Below are 16,821 nucleotides of genomic sequence, written 5' to 3'. Positions count from 1 at the left end.
TGAGCCAGGGCCTGTTTCGGATGCTGCCACTGCAGATATACCAGCTTTAAAGAGAAAAGAATTAAATCCATAGCCCTATGTAGACATGGTATTTCCTTAACATGCAAAGGTTCTGGTTTAGTTCAGGGCATTGTGCAGCCATTTTCACCATTTAATTTCAGAACATTTTGATTATACCACCCACTTTCTGCCAGTTCTGGGAAAGAGATATACTTTCTGTTTGTATAGATTTGCCTATTCCATACATTCACATGAATGTAATTATGTAACACAAGAATATTTCAAAAGGTTCATGGGAATTTTTTCAAAGATTGATTTATTTGAAAGGCAGAATGATAGGCAGGTATCATCCATCTACTGATTGATTCCCCAAGTGGCCGTAACAGCTAGGTCTGCGCCAGGCCAAGAGCAGGAGCCAGGAACTTTGTCCCAGTTTCCCACGTAAGAGGCATGGGTCCAGGTATTTGGGCCGTTTTCTTCTGCTTTCCCAGGCACATTAATGGGAAGCTGGACTGCAAGTGGAATATCAGGACTCAAACCAATACTCTGTCGTGGATGCCAGTCTCACAAATGATGGCTTAACTCAGCATAACCCCGCTACCGAAAATAGAATTTAAAGATGTTTATTTGGGTGGAAAAATTTTGTTTATCTATGCATTGCTTTTCATAAAATTCATTTTCTGTGAGCCTTTTGAAGAATTCTGATATATAGATGGAGAAGAAAAGACAGATCTTGCATCTGCTGTTTACTTCCTCAATGCCTTCAACAGCTGGGGCTGAGCCTGTTTCCCACATGGGTGGCAGGGGTCCACATACATGGGCCATGATACGCTGCTTTCCCAGGCATTTTTGCAGGAAGCTGGATTGAAAACAAAACAGCCGCCCTTGAACTGGTGCTCTGATGTGGAATGTCGGCATTGTAAGCAGTGGCTTAACTCCCTGCGTCATACTGCTGGCCCCTGCTTTGCTGAACGTGATTCTTCATAGGAATTTAATCTTTATACCATCTCTAGACCTCAGCAAGACTATACATGTTTTTACTATCCCATCAGAATGTCAGATATTTAAGAACTCGCAGAATACTACAGACGGTTTTACAACTATTTACTCTGGTCCTGGCTAGATCAGTTTTATTTCCATACCAACATGTAAAATACATTAAAGAAATTTTTTTGCCATACGTGTTTTATAGGCAGGGAAATAAATCAAGAGAAATCCCCAGAATTCGAGCAATCAGTAGGGTAGAAGGCTGAATTCCTTTCCTAGCCATAATTAGATTTTTTTTTATGTGTCAAATCCACAGAATTTGAATTAGTATATAAAATGTAATCTGTATAACAAAATAGGAATGGAAAGGGGAGTGAGCAGAAGAAAGGGAACAAGGAATTCAGTGTTTCTGAGCTGTTCTGGAAGTGATCTCTAACCATACAGCATGCTGGGGAAGCGACTGGTGAGTAGGGAGGTAGAGGGTTTCAGCTTTTGAGATGAAATACAGGACCTTCAACCTGGAGACACGTAAGTGATGCAGCCCAATTCATCATCAGTTATGGTAGTTGCAGTCTTGGGCAAGCCTGCAACGGATCTAAAGTCATTACCAAATTCTCACCACAAAAATTTGACTCTAAAGGCTCTCAGTCTTAAGAAATGTTCCTTCTGTTCCAAAGACTCCTTAAACCATGGAGACTTCCATCTGTAACAGAACTAACAGAGAAAGCTAATTGGAATAATTTGTCCTATGGTGTTTACTGCAACCTGTAGGTACTCCAGAGCTCATTTTCCAGATTGCGCAGCGTCTCTGGTCTCTGTAAGCATGCATCTCCCTGTCTTGTTGGAACTCCAGTTCTGAGTCACACTTCAAAGTTTATTCAGTGCCTTTAACTTGGAAAACAGTATACTGGAGTGTGTTGTATAAAGAAATAGAAGACATGGTCCTTATTCTAAGTACGTGATAACCCACTTATATCCTTCATAAAAAGATAAATAACATAGTTCAATGTTACTTGAATAAAGGCATGCACACTAGTGTTTGGAACTCAGAAATTATTGTGAACTTGAGTGGTCAGAGACTTCAGAGGAATGTGAATGGACCTGGCCTTGAAGGAGGATTTGGTTGCTGAAGAGGCAGAGAAGAGTGAGGACCTTGTATCAAGCAAGAGGAGTAAATTAAGAAAATTCCAATTCTAACCTATTCCCATCTGCCTTTTGATGTCCTGCTTATCCATGGGAAGATCCTAGCCCACACAGATCTCCAGGATTTCCCCCTGCTCTCAGACTGCATTAACCTTGCTACCCAGGCTGTTTTAGAGCTATTTGTTTCCTTCTTAATATGTCTGTCTCTCCAGTTAGATCATATACTCCTGTCTTCTTTGCTGTTTCCTTTCTTTTCTGGGTCCCTGAATGTCATTGTGTCTTCTAAGACAAAGGGTTAAAGGCTGGGAGGTGTTTTCCATGAGATTACACCTTTCCTGGTACGATGCAGAGAAAAAGTGCAAAGGCCCAGGAGCTCTCCTGAGTCTGTCACTAATTGCTTAACTGGTTAGATGTTTGGGTATCATAGGACTTCAGGGCTTTCAAGAGATTTGAATTGGGCTTTGCTTTATTGTTTTTGGCTTCATGTCTTTGTAAATTTTAAAACTGACATTCCTGCTTTTATCAGTAGAAAATCATAAAGGAATGGGGAAAGGGAGTATAGAGTTTATAAACCTGCTACCAGAGGACACACTTTACATTGTAATATATTCTTTTTGTAATTGATATGAAAAGACATTTAGGGATTTTAAGAAATTTCCCAGCTATAAAATATTTGCCGCTAAGGAGATCAGTACAGTGTCTTTTTAAATAAGGTATCAAAGGGTTGGCATTGTGTCCCAGCAAGTTAAGATACAGCTTGAAATGCTGACATCCCAAATGTGCACTGGTTCCCTGTACTAATGGCCTGGAAAAAGCAGCAGATGCTGAGGCCTTTGTACCCATGTGGGACCCAGAAGAAGCTCCTGGTACCAGCCCAGCCCCAGCTGTTGTGGCTGCTTCAAGGGGGAGGTGACAAAACATATTTCTCCCTCTCTAACTTTACCTTTCAAATACATAGATTGAGAAAAATCTTTTTAAAAAAGTCATCAAAACAAATGATGGTACTGTGTTTTGGAACTTAGCTCACAAGTCAAGTTGGTTTTAAATGTTTGGCAAAAAATTTTCCCATCTTTGATATTGAGCAGTACCATTTAGAAAGATTGAGTGTATCTTACAGGCCACACAGTCCCATAATGACTTCAGAAGCTTTGTTCTAATGTGTGTGCTCTAGACTAAAACAAGAATATGACTAAATACAGTAATAAATGTTTGGTTTTTGTTGTTAATGAAATCCCCTTTGCCTAGAGAATTTGTGGCTAAGAGCAGAAGTCCTGCACCTGAAGTAGAATACAGCTCATGTAGTGTAAAGGATGGGAACTCTGAAATTACTCCTGGAGATTTGTGTGAAGTTGTACATGTTAGTAGCACCTGTTGCATTCCTAAAAACTATTTGCTTGACTTATTTTTTAATAAAATCTTTTTAAAAGATTTATTTTGTTTATTTGAAAGGCACAAGAAAGATCTCCTGGTTCACTGCCTAAATGGCCGTAACAGCTAGCTAGCGTTGGGCCAGGCCAAGGTCAAAAGCCTGGAACTCCATCCAGGTTTCCCATGTGGATGGTTGAGGTTCAAGTGCTTGGGACATCTACTGCCTTCCCAGGACATTTTCTGGGAGCTGGATCAGAAGCAGAGCAGCTGAGACTTGAACTAACATTCCAATATAAGATTGGCTGAACTGGCATTCCAATTTTGGGTCTAGTGCCACAACCCTAACCCCAAAAAGTAGTTTCTGATAGTGTAATTACAAAAATAGAAAAGCAGGCAAGGTTTTCTTTAATTATTTCCTATAAACCAGTAAATGATGGAGGGTTTTAGATTCCTACATATGTTGTACCAGTAGGTAATTTTTATTGCTTTCTAAGGAATTTCCAGAAAGATGAGTGTGCTGTTTCCCTAAGAAGATTAAACCTACTTAGACCTTGTCTAGAATAAAAATGATTTTTACATGTATTAGAAGAAGTAATAAAATTTCCAAAAACTCATTAAAAATGTGGAACCTGATGTGGAGCAGCTCTGTTTCTTGTTCTTAGGAGTGTGTTCAGGCTGTGCTGGATTGTCATCTTGTTCCTGGCTCTGAAAGGGGGGTTTACTTGGCATCAATTTCAGGGCTTGGCACAGAGGAGTTTCATGGTGTAGCCATAGAACTTGATGAGTAAATTGCCACCTCAGAGGAGTAGTGCTTAGCTGTGGGCTCTGCAAACCCCGGTGCATGCTGTCTGTAAGGCCCTCCAGGTGCTCCATAGGGTAGCTTTTTTTTTTTTTTTTTTTTTAAGATTTATTTTATTTTTATTACCAAGTCAGATATACTGAGAGGAGGAGAGAGAGAGAGGAAGTGGAGCTGCCGGGATTAGAACCAGCGGCCATATGGGATCAAGGCGAGGATCTTAGCCACTAGGCCATGCTGCCGAGCCCATCCATAGGGTAGCTTTATCTTGTCCTGCTCTGCTCTTCTGAAGCACCTGTCCCCCCTTCAAGTGCTCCTAGAAGATCTGGCAGCAGTCATCCGTAAAGTAGAGACAGGTCATTGGGTTGTGTTTTTTACTTGCCCTGTAAATGTGAATGAGAAACTGTTACTGGATCCCCATTTAGGCCCTGAATGGGACACTTGCATCCTTTGTTGGATGGCTTAGGTTTGAATCCCAGTTTGACTTCCAATACCAGCTTCCTACTAATGTACACCTGAGATATACAGGAAATTGGAAGGTGGAGATCGGGTTCCTTCCTGGGGCATGTCTTGGCTCTGGTCTGGCCTGGCCCAACCCCAGCTGTTGAAGCACTTGGAAGTAAGCCATTGGGCGGGAAGTCACTGTCTCTGCTTTTCAAAGAATAGATTTAAAAAGTTAAAATTGTCAGTCCAACACAGTAGCCTAGTGGCCAAAGTCCTTACCTTGCATGCGCTAGGATCCCATGTAGGTGCCAGTTCTTGTCCTGGCTATTACACTTCCCATCCAGCTCCCTGCTTGTGGCCTGCGAAAGCAGTTGAGGATTGCCCAAAGCTTTGGGACCCTGCACCTGTTTGGGAGACCTGGAAGAGACTCCTGGCTTCGGATCAGCTTAGCTCCGACCGCTGCTGCCACTTGGGGGTGAATGAGCAGATGGGAGCATCTCTGTGTGTCTCACCTTCTCTCTGTGAATCTGACTTTCCAACAAAAAATAAATGGGTAAATCTTAAAAACTTAAATTATAAAAAAGAAAAACTCAGATTTTAGAGCTTCCATATATTAATGTTGGAAATATTGGGAGAGCAGAGTGCCCCCTACTGGTCCCTTGGAAATCACACCAAATGAGTGTCGCTGCTTTTTCCTCCTTTCTTGGTTCTCTCCAGGATCCTTCCCCCACTTTGTCCTAACTGCATAGCTATTATCCCTCGTGCCTAAGTTGCCTGTGCCAGCCTTCAAACTGCAGCCTATATCATCCCAAAGGTTGCCTTTGTTAGCTAGCCTTCATTTTTCCTTCTATGAGTTCCTGTGATCACTGTTACTAAGATTCTTTGTTTCAGCTGCATCATTTCCTTTGGCCCAACTGTAATGTAGTAATCTTCAGGAACACAAATCCTGACGTATTTTCTATTTAAACAGTGCCTTGCAGAGACAGCTGGCAATTAGTAAATACCGAACTATGAGTGAGAACAACTCTAGGCCCAAAAAAAGCAAAATAAGGCCTGGAGCAAGTGGCCTAGTGGCTAAAGTCCTCGCTTTGAACACACCGGGATCCCATATATGGGTGCCAGTTCTAATCCCGACAGCTCCACTTCCCATCCAGCTCCCTGCTTGTGGCCTGGGAAAGCAGTTGAGGACGGCCCAATGCCTTGGGACCCTGCCCCCACATGGGAGACCTGAAGGAGGCTCCTGGCTCCGGTTTGGTGCAGCAACAGCCGTTGCGGTCACTTGGGGAGTGAATCATCGGACGGAAGATCATCTTCTCTGTCTCTCCTCCTCTCTGTGTATCTGACTTTGCAATAATAATAAATCTTTTTTTAAAAGCGCAAAATGACTTTATCCTTCATATTGTGAGGGAAACATGTCATAAAGGGCTATTGAAATTTCATGGAAAAAAAGTGGAGATCAACTTTTTCATATATATAAAAATGCTACTATGTGAAGAGAATTTTAATTTTAATTTTTGCTTCTTAACAGGTGGTTTGTTCTGGATGCAGAAACCAGAGATCTAGTTTCTATTCACACGGATGGAAATGAACAGCTCTCTGTGATGCGATATTCAGTAGGTAGGCAAATGTGCCCCACCCTGCTACCCTCAGGTTCAACGCACTTCATAAACATTGCTTACTTTTGCTTCTTCAGTAAAGCTGGTTATTTTTTCTCTAGTGTCTAGTGGTGTTAGGAATTGAGTATATTTTCCCCAACATTAGATTAATTCTGCCACTGGAAACTCCAGGAGATCTGCTTAAGTTAAACATCATTCGAACTCATGAAGCAAACATAAACTGAGAATAAATTGTTGTACCTTCATTTGCAATTGAATGTTGTATTTTGCTACATAGACTTAGAATTTTGAATAAGGCTTTGGTTGAATGTTACCTCTAGTTAGCAACCTATATGTGTATATATGAATATAAAAGAAATTCTAGTAATATTCAAATTTGCAAATGTTACAGGCCTTTCAAGTTCTTTAGAATCTAGTTACAGTATTATTGATTATGTAGTAATGACTATTTTTTAATTAGGTAAAATACTTAGCAATTCATCATAAGTGTTTGGCAGATTCATTTAGCCATGATTAATTCTTTGTACTTGATTCAAAATGTCAATTAAATTTCCATAATATTCCAATTACCCTTTCCTGTTATTAATGGGAATTTGGTTCACACTGTTCCTCCCTGGAGTTAGTGTGACAAGTTTAATATTTGAAAAATACATTCCAAAAGTTCTGTCACCATGGAGTCCAAAGAACTTTTTTCAATTGCTTCTCAGTCATTTCAAAAAAGGCACAGAATTCTGTTCTCTGAATTTAGCAAGGAAGCCAAAGGTATATACTTGAAACTATAATACTAGACTCACCTCAAGGCAGACATATTTCTATAATAGCCAGTGGTCACAGCAGATGGAAAGATTAAAATCCAAAGATGAAATGGACTTTATTGCCCATTGATTTCGTGCTTAGCACAGGGATATGTACGATGGAGATCGTAAGAGATGATTCCTTCCCAAGAGAACCTGTCTTGTAACTAGGGAGATCATGGGTGCTAGCCAAACCAAGCAGGCTCCGCAGCTAGCCCTGAGAGCTCATTCTGTGCTTTGGCTGGGTAGATGAGTGCAGAGTCCAAGGTCTGTGCATGTCTCCAAGAAGGGATGTAATGAGGAAATGCTTAAATGACAATGCCAAGTAACACTTGTTTAATGAGATGTAGTACCATTTGTGAAGTGCTTTTTAGTATAGATCCAGTAAAATAACTAAATATATGTATACATACACACACACATCAATACATTTCTCTAGGTAACACTTTTTCCCTGTTTCATTCCAGATGGTACCTTCCTTGCTGTGGGCTCTCATGACAACTTTATTTACCTCTATGTAGTCTCAGAAAATGGAAGAAAATATAGCAGATATGGAAAGTGCACTGTAAGTAGTAAAATAAAGTTAAATTATAAAACTATTAGCAGATTTTACTTGTATCAGAAAGAGAACTAAATATTGATGTTGTGGTATTTTGTATTTGCTCCTTCAAGCTTTAATCTGTTTTTGAAGACAGATCACTTGACAGTAAACCCATATTGTTTACCATATGCTCTAGGTAAAAGTCTTTTAAAAATATTTTTATTTTCATTTTATTTGAGAGAAAGAATAGAGCTCTTTGATCTACTGGTTCATTTCCCAAATGCCCACAACTAAGATTGGACCAGATAAAAGCCAGGAGCCCAATTCAGGCCTCACAGGGTGCAGATTGGTAGTAAACTGGGCTTGGCACAGGGCTAGGACTTGAACCTGGGTACTCAGAAATGTGATGCAGGCATTCCAGTTGTGTTCTTAACCACTGTACAACATCCACCTTCAGTGGGGTTTAATATTTGTCTCTCTTGATTTGAGCTCCAACCCCTCTGATGAAATCGATCTGGATTAATCCAGTTGCTTTACAGTATAACCACATGAATAAACTAGTCTCCTAAAGTGAAAAAGTTAAAGCTTTGCTGTTGATGAAACCTACAGATCCCTTAACATGTGCTAGAAGAACCTGACCAAGGGCATTTTGGACCAAACATTTTTTCATATTCTCTGTTACTTTTCCCTCCCATTTCTAACCTTTGCATTCCATTATAATGTTGAAGATCTTTGCCACTTACAAAAAAACTGCAAATATGGCTGTATGATACAAAGTACAGTCTGACACTTAATGGAGTTTGTTTGAAGTGGTACAGAGGGGGCAGGTAAGATTCATCGCCTTTATTTTCAGGTAGCCCAGGCTACAAATAGTCTTTTATAATTGGGACATCACCTGATTTGGTGTGCCTTTTAGATTAGCTATTCACTGTTGTCACTGGAATATAGCCTTAGATGTTGTTTATAAAACAGTGTGACAATCAACTCTCACTGAAAAGCATGTCATTTACAATAGAAGAGCACGACCCACTATGGCTTTGTGTAGATTAGTGCACAAATGTATACCTGCCTCCATGAGCTGTTAAGAGCAGATGATTATGCCATGCCAAGGGATGCAGTGATGCAGGGTTCCTGACCCACTGCTTTGAAGGAACCCCACTCTTCTCCCAGGAAATCATTGGCTCTTCATGAGCCTGCCCATTGCTGGTGGCTGGGAGATGAGGAGCGGGACTAGTCCATCCTGTCACTGCCTGCACTCAGAGGTTCAGAGACTTTAACTTGTTCACACAATAGCCTTTAGATTCTGGAAATAGGGTTGAGCTGTGCTGTTATGAATCTGATTTTATTTTATGTAATTAAGCTTCCCAAGTAAGATTTCCTGTGACAAAGGGTTTTACATGAGTATTTCATTTTACATTATTTTACACAAGTACATTGAACATGCATGAAGGTCCTTATTTATCTGTAAACTTTCTCTTGAAATGTTATTTTGTTCTCATCTTTATTATTCCATAAATGAATGAAAGGTAAGTTTAAATGGTAACTCTAATTTTCTCCAGAATCATTCAACTTGAGTTTATGTCCTGGCTCCACCTTTTTGCTTGTTTGTCTAATTAAGATTTATTTGAAAGGCAGAGTTTGTCAGGGAGAGGAGAGCAAGCCAGCTGCCACCGGCTAGTTCATGCCCTAGACTGCCACAGGGCCCAAGTGAAATTGAAATTGATTTTAATTTAGTGGAAAATTTGAAACCTTGTACCCGATATACATTGGAGGAAAATTCACGGAAAAGTATTTTTAGGGGGAAAACTGAGTTTTAAAAATTTTTTTGCACCAAAACAGTTTATATTTTCCCTGAACTGTTTGGATGAAAAGTGAATTTGTATATTTTGGTGAATTGTCAGATATCTGTGTAATTTATCTGACATGGTTCATTGGAAATCATCAAACACATGTGAAGCCAACAATTTAGCATTTAATACAACCTAAACAGAAAGACATGTGACAAATTGGTACTCAGAAAACAATATTGGGTAACCTACTCGTCATTCGAAACTCTAAATGCTTTCTGAGAGTTGTTCTTTTCATTCCCTAGGGACATTCCAGCTATATCACACACCTTGACTGGTCGCCAGACAACAAATATATAATGTCTAACTCTGGGGACTATGAGATACTATACTGTAAGTATCAGTGAGAATAGATGTGTTTTGGCTGCTAACAGGCTGTGTGGAGTTTGAATACTGGCTTCTTAGCTAAGCAGTGAGAATTTCAAACACAGTTCAGTGCTTCGAGAGAGGCACATGTAGTAATAAGTTCTTGGTAAGATTGCTGAATGATTTTTAATTTACAGCTCCAGGCCAAAAATTTGAAATTTTATAAAACCCTGTTAAATGTGAAAATGTGTTTGTATATGCCTTAAGAATTTTCAGTTTATATTTCATAAATCAAAGGTAAACATGGCTAGTTTGAGTCAAGATGCATTTTCAAATACATTCGCACACAAATATAATTATCCTTCCTGTTTTCAACTTTAAAGGGGACATTCCAGGTGGCTGTAAGCTAATCAGAAACCGATCTGATTGTAAGGATATTGACTGGACGACCTACACCTGTGTGTTAGGCTTTCAAGTCTTTGGTAAGTATATTACCTGATACGAGAAGGGCTGAAGTCTAGAACTCCATTTGGATCTCCCATGTTGTTGGCAGAGGTCCAGATACTTGAGCCAGCTTCATGGAACTGGATGGGTAGTAGAGCAGCCAACACTTGAACCAACATTCAGATACAGCATGCCTGCATTACAGAGGCTCAACTTGCTCTGCCACAACACCAGTTCCTATAGGTTTTCATTAATGTGATCAGTATGAATGTTAGGCTCAGAGAAGTATATTAGAGTTGAACTAATTTGTGCAGAAACCAGTTTTGGTCCCCCAATAAATAGGAAAGAGAAAGGAAAACATTGCTTTCCCATTGTTTTGTCCTCCAAATTAAAATTGAAACTTCAATTTGTGAAGGAATTTTTTTATGTTTAAAATTTTTCAATTAATACCCACTAGTTCACTCAGCACCAACTTGCCATAGCTAGGATTGGGCCACACTGAAGACGGGAGCCAGCACTCAGTGCACGTCTCCCAGGAACGTAGCTGTTAAAGCTGCCCCCCATCCTGCCTCTTAAGATGCATATTAGTAGGAAGCTGGAATAGAAAGAGTCAGGAGTCAAATTCATGTCCTGCAGCCAGAGTGAACATCTTAATCTAAAATCCACCATCCCTAAAAAGTCCTACCCTAAATAATTCATATAACTGAAATCATACAATGTCACCCACTGAATTGGCTTCTTTCATTAAACATTTTCAGATTACATCTGTTGCGGCAGGTAGCCATATTTTGGGTTTTTTTTTGTGGCTGATGACACCTAAGTTGTTTGTACTTTTTAGTTGATACAAGTAATATAAAACATCACATCCAAGTTATTTTACAGGCATGCTTTGATTTCTCATGTACAGAATTGTTGGGTCAATGGTAATTTTGTTTGACCTGAAGGCCTGCTAGACTACTTTCTAAGCAACTCCACCATGGATCTTCCCACTAGCAATGTCTTAAGGGTCTATTTTTATTTGAAAGGCAAGGTTACAGAGAGGAGAGACATAGCCTCATTCACTCCCCAAGTGGCTGCGACAGAGCTGGGCAGGGCCGATCTGAAGTCAGGAGCTTCTTCCGAGTCTCCCATGTGGGTGCAGGGATCCAAGCACCAGGGCCATCTTTGCCTGCATTCCCAGGTGCCTTAGCTGCGACTTGAACAGGTGGCCATTTGGGATGCCAGTGCTGCAGGCAGGGACTCAACCTACTACCCCAATGCATAGGCTCCAGATACAGTTTTGCCATTAAGTCTTACTCTTTTGCCTGTGGCTGTCCTACTTGTCCCAGCATCATTTCTAGGAATCTTTCCTCTGTGTTAGACTTAGCTTTCTCAGCCTTTTATGGTCTTCGGTATCCTCCCGAAAGGGGTTAGAAGATCAATGGAAAAGTTAAAGTAATAAAGCCTCATTGCAAAGAAACACACTGGGCAATAAGGTACTGGGAATGCATGGGACAATTCTTCATACAGATCTATTACCACGTTCCCTGCAGCAGTGTGTCTTTACCTTCTGAAAACTGGGCTCTCCCCTCCTGATTCTAAATGTGAACATTCCTTTATGCTTTGTGTATGTGAAAGCTGATCCATTGTAGAGGACTGTCCTGGACACAGTGCTGTCAAGATGGAAAAGCCTGATAGGCAAGGAAGAAATGAGAAAAAAATAATCCTGATTTGTCAGTAAACAATTTGATTATTCTGGGTGAAATCTGAAACAGTAGCCACTAGCTGTAACTTCTTATGTTACTTTAAATGAGAGAATCTCCATTTACCTGAAAAAATATTAAAACATTTTTATGTCTTATCTTTGGATATTAGTAATATTCTCAAGGATGTTTCATGAAATAACATGCTAGACTAGTAGTTGTCCAGTGTGTTTCAATCTGCAGTTTTTTGGGGGAAGTGTGTTGAAAAGGTACTTAAAGTGCACTTGCAAAGCATAGTACTATCTGTTTTGCAAGTCGGCTAAACCTAACATTGCTGAGGAGAGTCAAAGTGAAGTACGGGCAATAACTTACACAGTAGGAACCAGTAGTTGGGTTTGACTCCAATATCTGATTTTTGATAAAATGCCATTGTTTTGCATGAACAATGTTGAGCTGAGAAGAAAACTGTAAAGGAAATGGTGGCAGCAGGAATTTGAACATAGCCACAACAGTAAATATGTACAGTTACATATCCTCATGGTTAACTCAGGGTAACTTTTTCTACACCCTATCCTTCCATGTCAAAGGTGTCTGGCCAGAAGGCTCCGATGGAACAGACATCAACGCGCTGGTGCGATCCCATAATAGGAAGGTGATAGCTGTTGCTGATGACTTTTGTAAAGTTCATCTGTTTCAGTATCCATGCTCCAAAGCAAAGGTAAATTCAGTTTAATAGAAACTGGTTTCTCATTCCTTTATTTGACAATCACTTCATGTTATTTGTAAGGTTCCTAATTTCTCTGACAATACAGTTCAGGGAAGACGGGGGCTGTGAGTGTTGAAGGAAATTACTTCAGAATCCTCAGATGTTGATGCTTTTTGCCTTTAATCCGAATTAGTTATCTCCCTTACCTAGTCATGGGTGCTTGTTGGAAGCATGTATATTAACAGTGGATTTGATTTTCCTGTCTTTCATATAGGCTCCTAGTCACAAGTACAGTGCCCACAGCAGCCACGTCACCAACGTCAGTTTTACTCATAATGACAGTCACCTGATTTCAACTGGTGGCAAGGACATGAGCATCATCCAGTGGAAACTTGTGGAAAAGTTACCTTTGCCTCAGAACGAGACTGCAGTGGATACCACTCTACCCAAAGCGCCCCCGTCTTCCGTGGAAAATGCCATCCAGCCTCCTCCTCCTCCCCCGCCTGCCCCCCAGCCCTTACCTGCAGCCACTGAAGAGGAAAGCCGAGTAAGCAATTCTCCTACACTTCTGGAGAACAGCCTGGAACAGACCGGGGAGCCCAGCGAGGAGCAGAGTGAAGAGGGCAGTGAGGAGCTCGGGGAGCCCCTTGAGGAAGAGCCCGTCACTGAGCTGAGTGAGGGCCAGGAGGAGGAGCAGTGAGCCTCCCGGGCCTGTCCTAACGCTGCCTGCAGCGGCATGCCACTCTGGGGAAGTTGAGGCCAGTGATGCAGTGTCACTGTCGACAGATCTCGGGTTCCATGCACTCAGTTCTCTTCAGTACTCTGTCTTCAGTCTCTCGAATTCAGTCCAAGGGTTCGGTTTGATGTGCTTTAAAAATTAACCAAACTTGATAGAAGACTGAAACATTATTTCTTGGAAATTGCTGTGCAGTAAGTATGTGTTGTAAATACTGGAACCAGAAGCAGCAGTTGGATGGGTTGAGAACCAACCCTCTTGTTACCAGAACAGGTCTTCTTCAGGACAACACTGCCACTGTCTACTGGCTCAGACTGTCACTGTTCCTGATGCAGAAACCAGAAAGAAGAAAATGTGCTCTTAGTGAGATACTCTCCCACTCCAAAAAAGAAAAACCTTATTGCCTAGTACAGTGGTGTTGCCTTCTTGAATAATGCCATTTCCTTAACACTACCAGTAGTTGTCCAGATGTGCTTCTTAGTCTACTGCATAGGTGCTGCCTTTTCCAAATCATTACGAGGAACAATCCCTTACGTCCTTGGGTGGGAATCTGTTGTATCCTAGAACCAAGCGACTATCAGTTTGATGAAGAGCTTTTCATGTATAGTAACCACTGACAGGATGGATTCCGCCAAAGAGTCAGTCCTTCACTGGCCTCAACCATTCTTGGATGTTTAGAAGAAAAAAAAATGAAAAACCACATGCCTTTAAAACTAAACTATAAGGATTACCTGGCTAATTTTAACTTAGCCTTCACTATAATTTGTTCTCTCAATAGGAGAAACAAACTATAGGAAGTTTAAATGATTGAATTGGTGCTTGAAATTCGTTGTTTTTAGTTGTAACTTTTATACAAATTATACTGAGGGGTAAGATTCAAATTACAAATTCTTTTTTACAGAAGTGTGAATAACAGTCACAGTAATTTTTTATAAATTGCATCCTTAACAGACTTGCTATATAGTCCTTTCCTTCTGGTAGAGTTGCTTATACGCCTTGTAAGTGTCGTGGGCCTACTTTCTGCTATTTGAGCAGTGCATGTGTTGTGTGTTGCAAGTTTTTGTTTTTTGGGTTTTTTTCTTTAACGTTTTGTCAGACAACTCTTTTGTTTCCTTCTTTGAAAATGATTACTGACAGATATGCATTTACTATATATATTTGTTTATACTGGTTACAAAAAGTTTTGTTTTACTTTTGAACTTGCTGCATTGTTTTGATAACTTCTTGGTTGGATCATGTCTAGAAACTTTGGATGAATTCAGAAGTCTTAAGTATGCAAGTGTTTACGTGATTGTGCCATTCCAAAGTGCATCAGAACTGTCATTCCCTTCTGGTATCTTCTCAGGAGTAACACGTATCAGGTATTTCGTCATCATTTGGTAATATGAAAACTCCAGTGAACTCCCAAGGACACTTAGAACATTTACATTCACACGCTACATGGAAGGGTGTAGGTGTGTGTGAAGGGGAAGTGGAGAAACACTTCCTCTGTGTGTATCTCTTGATAAGAAGACACACACCACATTCAGAATACTCAGTGTCAATCTCTATGTGTATAGGTATGTCTGTGTATATCTCTTCTCTTGTTTACAACTGTTCAAAAAAGAAACCTCAAACTAGTTCTCTTCAAAAGAGATATAGCTTCCAAGCAACCCAGTTTTTACCCGTATGTTCTGTACATAGTTTAACATGAGCACCAATAGATATCAGGCATATACCCACCTGTTAGCAGTGAGGACAGAGTCAGCAAGTCCGCATGTGCTGTTCCCTGCAAGGAAAATACAAGGAATGAACAAGCAATTCCAGGAGGAAAGAGCGAGCGCTTACTGAAGCAGCTGGAGAATCAGCTCTCCACACTGAGCAGGGAGTTTGGTTTCAGACATCAGTCACCTCTGGGGTTGCCAAATATAATCAGATACATAATCATGATACTCTTGGGTGGTAGTTTCAAAAGACACTACTAATATGCAGAAAGCATTCCAGCTGTCTAATGCTGGTAACTACTGTTTAATGGTCAGTTAAATCTGTGATAATGGTTGAAAGTGGGTAGGATTATGAAATTTTAGTGGTTTTTAGGAAAACTTGTGAATGAAAATGAATCCAAGTGTTTCATGTGAAGATGTTGAGCCATTTCTATCATGCATTCCTGTGTCATGGCAGAAAATTTTGAAGATTAAAAAAATAATCAAAAAGTTTCCTTTGTCTCTTTAGTGGTGTGACTCTATATCCCTAGGATCTATCAATATTCAAGTACTAGAAGATGACAGTTGAGAAGGAAACTTAGTGAGCCATAATGTGAGAGGAGATGATTTAATTTGTTCTCGCAGGTAATAGAGGAATAGCCTCCTTGTAACTTAATTCATATCTCCCCTGAATCTCTCTGGTTAATCCTTGGCATCCTGCCACGAGGCCCTGCTTATCACCTGAACACACTAAGCCAGGTGGCTCCATGTCGTCTCCCACCTCCCTCCTTGGAGAATCTCACCATAAACTGGCTACTACCAGAAAATTTCTTTCTGAAAAAAGGGTTGAGACTATCTAAACATTCCCAGCTTTGCAATAATAAGATGGGCTTTCCATTATTGGCTGCTCATCTTTGTTGATTTACCTATCCATTCATCTGTCACAGAATACCTCTAGGCCCCACAACAAACCTGCTAAACGATGCAAATTTCCTTAATAAAACATCTAGAAACCCAGAAAACAAACATTTCCATGGACTTTGAATCAAGATAATATTGTGTTAGTGTAGAAACTTGCACAAGTAATTAGGTTTCCAACTTGGAACTGCAATGAAGAGAGTAAGGACAAAAACACATTTTGAGAACAAACAGCTGAGGAGCAAATGTAGGAGTCATCCAAGGAAGCTGCCTTGGTGCGAGTGTTGCATGATGAGAGAAGCTAAGCAAGACGATCCAATAATTGTCCGTGCTGATGAATTTGAACCAGAACACCTTCACAAGAGCTAAGGGAAACAAATGCAAAGCCACGGTAACTGGTTCTAGTATAACAGACACATTGACAGAGGCAGGAAGTGAAGAGTTGCTCCAAGTAGCACAGCACGGAGACATCCCTCCAGGTTGGGGAAGAAAAAGGCAGATTCTAGAAACCCTACCCAGGGTCCTAGTGCAGTAGTCTAGTGGCCAAAGTCCTTGCCTTGCATGTGCCAGGATCCCATATGCACGCTGGTTCTAATCCCTGCAGCCCTGCTTCCCAGCCAGCTCTGTTTGTGGCCTGGGAAAGCAGTTGAGGACAGGCCAGGGCCTTGGGACCCTTTACCCAAATGGGAGACTTGGAGGAGGCTCCTGGCTTCGGATCAGCTCAGCTCCAGCCTGATCTTCCTCTGTCTCTCCTCTCTGTATATCTGACTTTCCAATGAAAATAAATCTTAAAAGAAAACCCCTACCCAGG

The 16,821-nt window shown here is 40.7% G+C and overlaps 1 protein-coding gene across 6 annotated transcripts in view; it reads left to right on the top strand.

Annotated features, from left to right (window-relative positions):
- Positions 1–13,659, top strand: part of EML4 (EMAP like 4) — a 132,250-nt gene extending 118,591 nt beyond the window's left edge. For all 6 annotated transcript variants that reach the window (XM_058668021.1, XM_058668020.1, XM_058668019.1 and 3 more), the window contains 6 exons: positions 6,267–6,355; positions 7,616–7,713; positions 9,782–9,869; positions 10,226–10,324; positions 12,556–12,686; positions 12,949–13,659. In XM_058668021.1, the coding sequence (XP_058524004.1) occupies positions 6,267–6,355; positions 7,616–7,713; positions 9,782–9,869; positions 10,226–10,324; positions 12,556–12,686; positions 12,949–13,374 (931 nt within the window). In that variant the 3' untranslated portion in view covers positions 13,375–13,659. The remainder of the gene's footprint in view (positions 1–6,266; positions 6,356–7,615; positions 7,714–9,781; positions 9,870–10,225; positions 10,325–12,555; positions 12,687–12,948) is intronic.
- The last annotated feature ends 3,162 nt before the right edge of the window (positions 13,660–16,821 follow it).

Source organism: Ochotona princeps, chromosome 8 (genome assembly GCF_030435755.1).
Source record: "Ochotona princeps isolate mOchPri1 chromosome 8, mOchPri1.hap1, whole genome shotgun sequence".
NCBI classification, from domain to species: Eukaryota; Metazoa; Chordata; class Mammalia; order Lagomorpha; family Ochotonidae; genus Ochotona; species Ochotona princeps.
Note: the sequence above shows the minus strand (reverse complement) of the source record. Positions and strands in the feature narration are given on the sequence as shown.